General features: G+C 33.3%; 1 protein-coding gene across 10 annotated transcripts in view; it reads left to right on the top strand.

Moving 5' to 3' along the window:
* LOC111057353 (fasciclin-3) overlaps positions 1–12,997 on the top strand; it is a 442,757-nt gene that overhangs the window by 159,944 nt on the left and 269,816 nt on the right. The window contains exon 1 of one of the 10 annotated variants that reach the window (XM_039443160.1): positions 5,588–5,823. The exons of 4 other annotated variants lie outside the window; for them this stretch is intronic. In XM_039443160.1, the coding sequence (XP_039299094.1) occupies positions 5,631–5,823 (193 nt within the window). In that variant the 5' untranslated portion in view covers positions 5,588–5,630. Of the gene's footprint in view, positions 1–5,587; positions 5,824–12,997 lie in introns of those variants that run through there. 5 more of the 10 variants (XM_039443157.1, XM_039443155.1, XM_039443154.1 and 2 more) reach the window with 5 other exon arrangements.

Raw genomic sequence — 12,997 nt, 5'->3', positions numbered from 1 at the left:
TGCAAAAACGTTGATCAGAGCATGATCGCCAATTTGTAATGGCATCATTATTGAATAATGCATTCATTTATTTTTCAAATGCAAGTACATTTTTCTTAAATTTATGGCAGAACGTTTGACGATAATATTTTAATTGGAATATTTAAAAACAATTGCAAGTCAAAGTGTTTTACTTTGCATTAGCATATCCTAAACTTTGTTTATCATTCGTTAGTTACACTTACACCTTCAAAGAACTCCATCAGACTGAAAAATGTTTTGTTCACCAGCCAGTTCCCCGGTCAATTCTTAAAATTGTTTCACATCAGTGATAAGTTGAAAACCAATAAAGTTAGGTCCCAATAAAGTTTGGGAAGACAATAACTTTTATAATCTATTCACTCTTTTTCTCAAGTTTGTCAAAATTCTCAATTCTTGTTTTGTAGCCTACTTATGAATATATTCTCCTGTGGTTCAGGTATTTCAAGTATATCAACTAATAAATCAACAACTATTTTAGTTGTAGACAATATTTAACATCATAAACATTTCTTTAATCTCCAACTTCTTTTATTCATAACTATCAGTTATTATTTTATTTATTTCCCAGCTGAATTTTCAGTTTATCAGGTACAATATTGTATTGTTATTGTATTGTATGCATTTTTGTGCATATTTGTGTCGTTCTACAGTGTCAAGTCTTTTGTTTTCCTTAGGTATGAGATCGGAAACTGATTTGTGAGCATTAACATTCTGCATAGGCATAACAAGCCATAACATTGAATCCACTTTTCATGAAAAACATCATTAGCAGCCTCCTGTCATTGTCATCAACAAACTCATCTTATTTAGAATAATTTTCCATCTCACCATCGTCTGTGAGACGATTCATCATCTAAATTGCCTACTGCATATTCCATTTTTCCGTCAGTTGACCGATTTCTTATAATTAATTATTATAAAAGTTGTAATATATATATTGTAAATATGGAGACGATATAAAAGTACCTCCTTGATAAGTCCGGTGTCCCTGCAAACAGTGTCTCTAGCACTTTCAATGGAGAAAATAATAGATGACATGACTAAATCTTCACAATATACTGTACTTACTGTACTGGCCCTTCTCATTAGATTGAAAGTTGTATATTCATGAGCGAGGTTTACGGTTCGCAGAACTATTAGTATTTTAATGGCCTTAAAATCGAATACAGTATACTCTTCTGGAAGGTTATTTTCGTGTAGTCACTTGGGAGCTCGCTTAATATAGTTTTCCTCTCAATTTATTCACCACATTGAATGATTGTTTATTTTTCAAATTGAATCACTATATCTTCATCGTATTCGCCTTATTGGTACATTAATTTCTTATTGTAATCTTTTATGTAATATAATAGTATATTGTAAGAGTAAGTTTCTTGATAGTTGTAATCAGAAATTGTATCTCTATATCATACCATGTTATGAATCACTTACTCATAGTTATAGTTAGTTATAAGTCCCTAGATCATACTATTTCAGTGTTAAGATGGTATTGCTGTATTTGCTTGTTTGTTGACAATATTGCTTAGTTAATCATGAATGAAATTATGGGTAAATTATGGTTGCATTGAGTCATGCTAGCGCTGAGTCGTTTGATTCCTATTTTTGTCATTATCCAACCATTTACAGCAGCTAATAAATACCAAGGAAGCTGTCTAGGTTAGTATCCTTGATATCTTGATATACTGTACACTGATGCATTCAAATTTATCAAGCGCAGTGAGACATGACTATAATAATTATATTTATGATAGATAGGTATATTCAGTTATTAATATGATTATTATAGAAACTTATATATCTCTATCGTGGGGAGAGTGTTGTGATTAAATTTAATAGTAGACCTATTTATAGTGTATGTTCCGCATTAAGCTGTTAGCTAATTGAAACATGTGCTTGTTCTATTCATGAATTTTCTTAATGATTAACTATAAGCCTACCTTGGAAACTTTCCTAAAACCTGTCTCGTTTCTCAATGTGAACTCTCTAATATATGAATTATATTAAATAAAGCCCTCACTACTATTCTATAAACCCCTTTCCTTCTTTCTATTTGTCTGTAATATTCACTCTTCAATTTCAATTTTCCGTTGCCATTCTCTCCCATCTATTCAATCAATCCCATTCTCAATCAATCAATCTACAACTTGCCTTGCAAGATATTCATAGGTGAGCAGTGCTATTCAGACACCCTTATGAAATAACCAAGCACTCATTGTCATAACGCCTTGGATGGATCTCCATAACATCATGTTTAAACTTTGGTAGCGCTATCTTTACTTTTTAGGTAGCGCTGTTCTTTTTTACTTATTTTCAGTCGTTAGGGTTGACGTACCACTCAATACTATAATTTCAAAAGTAAATAATATATACTCTCAAGAAAAGCGTACATTCTCTAGTCGCTTGAAAGTTATTAGAGAATATAAAATTATATTGTTTTCCACTAAGCAAGCTTTCAAAATAATCAATGTAGAAGTACAATAAACTATATTTCCATCATTATTTGCAGATTCACGTAGTTTCAAACTTTATTTGATTTTCTCTCACTTGTTTTACCAGGATCTTTTACTACAGTTCAAAATCCATTCTATTCTATTAATTTTCATATTCTTGTTTGCAATGATGTTCATATTCTGCTATCACCATTCTGTTGACTACACTCATTCAATTGCAAATGCAAAGCAAAGGTTAACAAGTGCATACCGTAGAATGAACACTCCTGTTTGACTTTCTCTCCCTCCAGAATTGTAGAGACATTTTCACACCGTATCCAGTACTCTGTAGATCGTGTCATGCTCACATTACTGTTATTTTATATTATCCAGGCAATAGTTTAAAATCCAGGCAACACTTAGAAACGCTGTAGAGTGTGAAGACAGTGGTGGACTGTAGCAAGTAAAGAATACTTCACTTTCCAAAGCAATTGAAACTATCAATTCAAACGCTACAAAATGATTTCAGAATTGAAACAATGCAACTACCATTCACAAAATTCTTCATCCAATTTCTCACCAAATCTCACCCGGTAACCAGGCAAGGCAACAGAATTGCCGACTTGCACCGCCGTCTATAGTTTGTATAGTGAGGTCCACGTTATAATGACAGTATTTGATAAACTTTGATGTTGCTATCCTTGTCTATCAATCGACAAAGCAGGTAGTACTATCTTTTTCTAGCTCCGCAACGATGCCAAATCTGTTTTTGACAATGTATAAATATAATTAATTAAGGCAGAGAACAGGCAACGCTGCTCTTCTATCTTTATCCACTGACATTATAACGTGGACCTTACTATAGAATGATTCATTTAAGCCATCCCGGTATATCTGATCTAATATTAATTGTTGCTGGATGATGATAATAATAATTAATGATTCTTCATTCCCCAAGAAAATAAATTTTTCGTGATTAACTGTATTAATGAATTGTTATAATTGAGATTAGATATTTTGTTAGATAATTAGATTTCTACTTGGTGAAAATAATTTCAAGTTGACAAACGATTTGGCAACATTGCGGAGGCAGAAAATGATAGAGCTATCTGCTTTGTCCAATGATAGACAAGTAAAGCAAATTAGCAAACTAATGTTTCTGACTTTCAAACGTGAATCTCACTATAGATCTAGCACTAGTAGTGATGACTCTAGCACAAAATGACTCTTTCAGTCTTCACCATCCTATTCTTCTTCTACCTTTTCTTCTTCTTCCTCTACTTCCCTACTTCTGTTTTTTCTCTTTCTTCCTCATACTCTTCCAAGCCGAAGCCAAGGTCCTTCTCATTGAAATCATCTTTCTCTTTGGTCTTCATCTCTCTCCTAGCCTGAAACTGGAATCCATCTCACCTGTTCATTTCTTTTGTTCGGCGGAGCTGCATCCAAGTGTGTCCCCCTCATTCCTCTCTGCCTCCCCACCAGCCGCTAAAGCAAAGCAGAGGACAATGATCTTTCTTTTTACTAGAATTCCATTTTCCTGTACCATTTCTTTCTTCTAGAGATAGGCTTGTCCAAAATTCTTTCAAGAAGTTACACTCAACATTTCTAAAATTTTAGGCGTACAATAGAACTTTCACAATATTTTGAATATTACAGTACTATACAGAGTACTATTATAGAGTCTATCAATACTCTTCACGAAGCAGAGGTTGGTTTCCCTCATAATACTTTGATTATAATAATATATGTAAAATTATATAGAATATATTATATTATAATGTTAGTAAATAATATCGACCATGTATCAATGTATATTTTATATTTAGAAATAGAGATAACATCAACTCTCACCACAGAGAAACATCTGAGTTTGTGCCCTCATTTAGAATAAATATATTGTCTGCTTCTCATTCAGAAGTTTTTGCTCCTGCTTATTACTTATTAATTTTATTAGAAAGAGACGTAGAAGTGCAACGCATATTTCCTTAGATTGGAAAAATCTCTGATTTCTCATCACAAAAGGACCTACTCTTTTTATGGAATATATGTCATGATGTATAACAACATTTAATGCTGTTGAGGAATCATGTATGGACCTTCCCAAGGGCAGAATACTGATGATGATGATAATGATGATGATGATGATGATGATGATGATGATGATTATGTATGTCATGAGGCATTTGTTTATTCCCACTTTTTATTTGTTTTCAACTAGATGTGCCCTATAAATGAGTACCGTTAGTAAGGATAATGAATATAATATTACATATAGGATATTAGATAATCATCTCAAGTCATGAATCACTGTATATACTGTGAATATTATATAAGAATATAACACACCTACACGAAATGAGTTTATGAATTAAATGATTTTTTTTGCCTATATACAAAAAAGCTTCAAGTTACGAAAAATAAATATATGCTACTGCACTAAACTAAAGCACAATCATGAAAATACAAGAACTAATAATTCATTTCATTAGAAATAATGACATTAGTTATAATAATCATGAAATTGAGATTTAATTATTCTACTAATAATAAATGGAAAAATATTCCACATTGAATATCTATGTACATAGAATAATCTATTAGGTATTATATTATTATATATGATTTCGGTATTGTATTGTAATGCATAAAATTTGCATCTCAATCTAGTCAAAGTTGCAGCTATTGATTCTCGTTCACCAGGGGTTGTGATTAATATATAGGCCATTCAATTGTAATATATGGGATAACTTGGATTGGTGAAGATTTAAATTCTAATTTAAAGTTTGAAAACTATTCAACTCATTCTACAAAGTTATGAACGCTTTGGATCCACTGCCACCCAAATCCTAAGTATCCAGTATTACATTATTGAAGTATCTAGTACAAATAGTTGAAAATTAGGAGGGGAAATTATCAATAAGAAGTGTAATGAGCTATTAAACACTTTTTTAGATCAATATTTGTGTCACCATTATGTCATCACAATCCACTAAATAAGGAAAAGTACGAAAATTTCTCCTAAAATCTCACTTGTAATAAATTCCTCTTGAAAACGGCAATAATTTTATCTACCACTAACCGTGAGTGATCACACTTATCAGTTGAAAATGTTGGTGACAGTAATTCCCGTTCAGTCAGTAGATCAGTTGGTTTGTAAAGGATTCCAAATTTATAGTTGAAATGATTGTGATATTACATAGTTTCATTTTGTCGATATTGACTGTTTATCTTGCATCTTGCCTTCCGTCTAGGGGCAAATGGACCTTTTCCAGTCAGAGAAATGAAACTTCTGAAACTCCTTTGAAAAATCATGTTTCCAAAACTGATACAACTCCCCGATCATTTGAGCTTGATTTCGATTATGTTTTTCCAGGTATTTATTACAATATTATCTTTTGGAAAAATTTCAATTGATAAGATTAGAAACTCATTTTTATATTATCTTTCAAATTCTTCGATAAAAATGACGTTCAATGTCAAATTGTTCCAATCATCCCACTGATGTTTTTAAAAATAATTTTGTGAATAATTTAAAACACATTAACTCACTTCCTTAATTTAGCTCATTTGAAATGCTGTAAATAATTATCTTATCTTGATGATTATTCTTATATCATAATCTCTAGTTAATGGGTTGGGTGGGTAGACCTGAAGTTTTGCTCAAGATTGAATTCAGAAATACAAGTTTGAATTACTGTAAGGTATTTTTCATAATGTAGCTCTACTATAAATTATTTATTCCAGCATTCATACATTGAATGATTGAGTCTCTCGTACATCGAATGTTGCTAGCTTATTAGAAATATATTCACGTTATCCAACTTGAATATAACTCACCCAATGTAGAAAAACTATCTCCTAGTTCAAGTTTTTGTAAATAGGCTACTTGTCGATTTCTAATGGAATATGATTTTTCAAATACTTTATTCTGATCAAATATTTCCAATGACTGATATATTCTTCTTGTTATAAATAATTTTTTAATTTCATTCTACCTTCTTATTTCATTGATTTATTGTTTACTTTCATGAGTTGTTAGATATTTATTGATCGTTTGAACTCATTGAATTTTTGATGTAAGAAATAAACTTGAAAGCTATTCGGATTTATAGTATTATTCATTTTAGTATAGAACATGTAGCTAGCTTAATAGAAATATATTCGCGTTACCCAAGTTAAATCTAACTTACCCAATGTAGAGCATTTATTGAATAGAAAATTCTCATAGATCAAGTTTTTGTAAATACTTGTTGATCTATTATAGAATATATTATTATATGATATGATATGATAGAATATAAGATTATAATAATAAAAAAAAAAATTTAAAATACTTTATACTGATCAAATATTTCCAATAACTTTTCTTTCTTCTCACATTCTTCTTTTTGTTATATTTTTTCAATTCCTTTCTACCTTCCTTTTCCATTGTTTTCCATCCTTTTCTAATTGTTTTCATTGTTCACTTTCATGAGTTGTTAGATATTTATTGAATGTTTGCATTTGTTGAATGTTTGATCTATATGAAATGAACTTGGAAACTAATCAGAGTATAGAACATGTTGCTAGTTTATTAGAATACTATTCGCGTTACCCAAGCAGAATCTAACTTACTCGATGTTAAGAAATAATTTATTGTCATTGAATTCAGAAAAATCAAAATTTTTAACTTTTTCTTCAACAAACAGCACAAAGCCACATATGACAAAAATGAAGTTTCATTATTGTGATAGAAGTAGCAACAATTGTAATTGCCCACAAATAGAACGCTCTAACAATATTAAATATTTAGGAATAATAATAGATCATTCATTGAAATGGAACAAGCACATAACATATACAATTGCCAAAATAAGGAAGCGCATGTTATATTAGTTCTATCAACTAAGGCGTATCATAGACATGAAATGTTAAAAACTGTATACTTAACATTAGTTGAATCTCTTCTAAGGTACGGTCTGTTAGTTTGGGATGCAGCTAATTTCAGTTTTATAGATCCATTATTTGAAATACAAAAACATATTTTGAAAATAATGGGAAACAGGGAAATCCGGTCTCCAACCACAGAATTATTTATAAAAAATAGAGTACTCTGCGTTTTCAAAATAGAGTACTCAGCGGCAATTGTATATCTTGTTATTATTAGGGTAAATATATATTTATTTATTATAGGGTCAGAGTTGGTAGCACTGGGCTGCCGTGTTTAGTTGCAAATGTAAGTTGCTCTACATTTTTCTGTTATTTTCAAGTAGTTAGTGGAAAATCTTTTAATTGTGCCAAGTATACGAAATTGTTAAGTAGTGAAGTACCTACTGTGTTAATCCAATCCTCAAAAGTAAGTGCGGCCGGTGAGTACGAGAGTTCTGAATGTGACACTACGCTATCGTTGGCACAGACCCCATTTTTGTGGTTGGTTTTCGCTTGATATTGTTTTTGTTCAACGAATTGTTTGACTGAAGCCCACGACTAAAGTGACAGTACCGCACTGTTGAGTGAGATAACGCCAGGTAACCGACAACGATAAGATCTATTTTTATTTGTACCTATTGCAGATATAGAATTTTACTCTTGATCAGATGTTCCGTTAGCACGTGTTTCATCGCTATGGCAACGGCAGTCGCCAAATAGAGTGCCTGCTGATAATTTGTCATTCTTGTGAACCGGTCAACTTCAAGATAGTACACAGGCAGGCCTAGCTAGCAGTGAGTAGCTATACTGCCTATCATAATCTCTGATACTGACTTCGCTCTTTTTATCTGTCAGATTAATTCCTTCGTAGAAAACATCATAAAAGAAAATAGTTTCTTTTTAGAATATTTTGTGAATATTCGGAACATAATATACTTATTTCTCTGCTATCTATCTATCCTTTTCCTGTAACCTATCTTTTCAGGAGCTTTCTTATCTCTGACTCAGCCTTGAACGCTCTCTTGACGCTTCCTTTATTCTCCTTTTCTGCCAATCCTACTTATTAATTAATTGATCAGGATTTTTGTTTCCTTCTTTATTCATTATTTCTTATCAAAATGCTTACGAGACGGGCACGTAACGGTCTATCTAGATTAACTCCAGATGAAGGAATGCATTTGAGTGAAGGCATAATGCACGAAGAGGTGATAGATCTGGCAGTGCAAATTCATGGTGCATTGGCTGTCATAACTTCTCAGCACTCGAGTGAGGCTATTGTAGATGTAGTTCCTCATCTCATCACTGCATTCAATCGTCTAGATGCATGCCTGAAAATCAATACAGATCTCCAAACAATCTTTCAGACATTTCAACAGAAAATTCTCAGTTGAAAAAGAAATTGGATGAGGAAAGACAACGGAGAACGCTTTGCTTGGAGGAATCTTCGAGTATGGAGGAAATGGACAATTTGAGAGAGCAGATTGAAGCTTTGAAGAGAGGTAAAATTGATCTTAGGAGGGAACTGGTCGAAAAGGATGCGATAATATCCTTGTTAAAAGCTGCCTGTGCTGATATGAACACAGAACTCCTAAATTTTACGGGAATGCAGGAAAGCTTGAGAACCGATAATTACAGAAAATTACATAATGCAAATGTGAACTCAGGTAATAATAAAGGCGCGCAGATCGCAGCAGAAAATATATCGAAATTGGGAACTGAATTGAGACTAATAAAAACCAACGGTAGGCCTACATCCTCTACTGATTCCATAAGTTATGATGATTTTTAACGCCGAGAGTTACAGTTAGAGCAAGGCCTTATGAGACTATTCCTATAAGCATTAATAATCGTTTTTCTACTCTCTCCTCAAACGAGTCTATATCATCTATACCTCCATCAAAAGAACTCCGACTGAAGGCACAAGTTCACAAATCTGCTGCTCCTGTAAATGAACCCAAGGGTCTTCACTTAAAAATAAATCGAACATGTAAAAAAGAAGATTGACTGTTTTGTCTGACAGTCAGGGCAAGCAATTAAGTAAATACCTGCTAAATTTGGATGATGAATTTGATATATTTGTGTACACCAAGTCGGGTGCGAAGCTGAAACATATTATCCAAGTTGAACTTCAGTTTGTTCGCGATTTCTCGGTGGATGATATCATCATCATCATTTTAGCTGGCACAAGTGATCTCCACTTTGATGAACCCTATCAAGTGACTCTTTTCAAAGGTATGGACTCTCTTTTCGAACTCAATCTCAGTACAAACATAATTGTGTGTGGTGCGCCTTGCCGATATGATGACCCTAGACTCAACGACAATATACAGTACTTAAACACATGCATGTCTCGAATGGTGAATAATTATGATGGGGTAGCGCATCTGCTCTACTTAGATATTAACGACTTTCTTCAGAGAGCTCTTTTCACTAGACATGGCCTCCACCTTAATAGACACGGGAAAAGACTTCTCACAAAACATTTGACAACACTCATTAGGCAAACTGTGATAAATGTGGTTGAGAATAATAATTATTCTCCAGCTGACATTGAGGATCAGGTACATTCATGTCGTCGGGTGTTCAAAATCTGTGAAGTGCCGGATTCTCCCGAAATTCAAGTTATCGAATCAATTCCTATGACACCTATTTGAATTACTCCTCCGGTGCCGTACTACACGACTCCTGATGCGATAATCTTCAAAAACCCATCCGTGTGTGGCACTTGTGAACGATCTAGGACGACTTCATTAAGCCTATCTGGAGCCGCATCCCTTCCAGATCCAGCTTCTCTTCTTCCGGCGGACAATTGTGATGGTTATAAGAGGAGTGTTTCTCTTCCCGAACTTGACTATACTCCTTTAAACTAGGACTCAATGACAAAGCACAACGCCAAGCTGCTGATATTTTTGGTCAACTTAGTTGACCCTTCTGATTTTCGATCTAGAATAAGACAGTACAACTCTGATAACAGTTGTTCTGACAATACACTAGTAATCTCACATATCAACTTACAATCAATAAAAAAATAGTTGAATTCTTTGGATGTCTTCAACAATAGCACACGTTGTGATATACTTTGTGTAAATGAACACTGGTGTACAGAAGATGAAATTAGCATTTACAAACCGAGAGATTTTTGTGTAGCTGCCAGTTTCTGTAGACCTACTCCATATGGAGGAGCTGCTATCTATGTGAGGGACTCTTTCATGCACCCTTTTTCGGTTGTCAACATTGATTTTCTCTGTGATTTCAAACTATTTGAGGCAGTAATGATAGTTATCAGTAGTATTGAATTAATAGTTGTTTCTGTATACCGTACGCCCGACTCTCCAATTGTCCTTTTTACCGAAAAAATGTCTCAACTATTTGATTTTATCCAAAATAATCCTAAATACTCTAATTTTAGAATAGTCATAGCTAGTGACTTGAACATTGACCCTAATATAAAGAGATCCACCAGCGTCGCTTTTATAAATATGCTGAAATCCTATAACTGTTTTTGTGTTAATCTGCATCCTACCAGATCTGAGTCTTGCCTGGATAACTTCATTTCCAATCTTCACCCCTCAATATATGAGTGTAAGACAGTGCAGCCGCATTTGTCTGATCATTTGAGTTTGGTATTGAAGATTGCAGGCATTTTGCCAGGCTCAACTACAAGTACTAAGGATGAATCATTGACTCACAGCTTGACTAGTTAATGATACAAGCATAAGCAGGTTAAAGTTGGTCGGAGTTGATTGGTCGGAAACTGTTGAGGCAGATAATGTAGATCTGGCTTTTGACTCTTTCATGGAGGTTTTATCTAAAAATTTCATGGATGCTGCCCTATAATAACTAAAAAAAATCAACTCATTCAATAAGGGTTGTAAAATTCAGAAATCTAAAGCTTGGTACACACCCGAATTGGAAGAAATTAGAAGACTGTTAGATTTAAGTTATGAAAAATGCAAGAACAATACTGAATTGATAGAAAATCATAGAAGATTAAAACAAATTCATAGAGAAGAAATTAATGCAGCTAAAAGAAAGGCTAATGATGATTATATTTTTGAAGTCCTCTGATATTTGCAAAGCTGCTTGGAAGATTATTAATCCAGAGACGGGACAATTGCCAAAAAATCGTTCACAAATGGCTCCTCCCTTATCTGCTGATGAAATTAATGATTTTTTTGATAATTAATCCAATAATTGTTCTTGTAATATCAATCACGGAGCTAGTGCTTCTGATATTCTGATGTCGTCTGGATTGATCAATTCACAGTCTGGCTTGCAATCTTTCAGACTGGGTGCTGTGAAGCCCGCAGATGTAAATGAAATCGATGCTAAGCTCAGTAATTCCAAGTCTGAAGATATTTTTGGGCTATGTAATTTTGTGTTGAAGAAGATCATAGATGTTATCATTGAACCTTTGATGTATCTGATAAAATAATTAATAAGTAATAAGTAATTAAAAGTAATTAATGAGTAATTTAAGTAGTGGTATCTTTCCTAAATGTTTAAAAACCACTGTAACCGTGCCTGTTTATAAAAAGGGTGAGAGAACAAATATCAGTAACTATAGACCGATTGTGCTTGTACCTGTTATATCCAAGGTATTGGAAAGTATTATAAAGATTAATATTGAAGAGCACTGTGAGAAATTATTTGTTTTCAGCAGCACAGTATGGTTTCAGACAAAAACTGAATACGTTTAAAGCTGTGCAAAATGTTGTTTCTTATATTATTAAGGGTTTTAAGAATAGGGAGGAGGTTAGTGCGCTGCTTTTAGACCTCAGTAAAGCTTTTGATATTGTGCCCCACATGGATCTAATCGAAAAGTTGCAATGCTATGGTATAAGGGGAAAAGAACTCGCTCTATTACAATCTTACCTCTCTGACAGATTTCAACCTGTTGAAATTGGTAAACAGCGATCCAGTTGTAAACAAGTTTTACAAGGGGTCCCCCAAGGCTCTGTTCTTGGCCCCTTCATGTTTATAGTATTCATAAATGATCTTCCAAAGTATGTTCCAATTAAATCAGTGCTATATGCAGATGATACCACTCTGCTTAGCTCCAATATATCTCCTAATATTAATTCCTAATAATGAGCTATATGAGAGAAAGAGCTGACATATGGTTCTCTGCAAACGGGCTGGTTGTCAATGAGAGCAAAACTGAAACTTTAACGTTCAGCTCTAGTGTGAAGTGTCAACTAAAGTCTGTTTAATATTTGTAAAGCAAAATTCTAATCTTTTCAATTTGAGGGGAAGCATTCATGAGCATAACACTCGGTCAGGTAGTCAGATCGATCTGGGGCGTGCTAGGCTTACCAAAACACAAAAAATGTACTGCTATATAGGAGTGAAAATTTTCAACAGGTTATCACTGGAAGTACGGAATTATGATCTTTATAGTTTTAAGAGAGCAATAAAAGGATGATTGAAGAATAAAGCATTTTATCTAATCGAGGAAATGCGGTTCTGTAATTGTTATCCATAGGTAAAGTATTTAAGTAGCCTATATGTATTTTAATTTGTAATATTATAATATATAAAACGTCTACTTGTATAAAAAGTATCAATGTTACTGTATCATTATGAAGTGACTTTTGTGAATGCAATTATTTTGTTTGTGACTATAAAACATTCTTGAT

This window comes from Nilaparvata lugens, chromosome X (assembly GCF_014356525.2).
Source record: "Nilaparvata lugens isolate BPH chromosome X, ASM1435652v1, whole genome shotgun sequence".
NCBI classification, from domain to species: Eukaryota; Metazoa; Arthropoda; class Insecta; order Hemiptera; family Delphacidae; genus Nilaparvata; species Nilaparvata lugens.
This window is presented reverse-complemented; position numbering and strand designations above follow the sequence as displayed.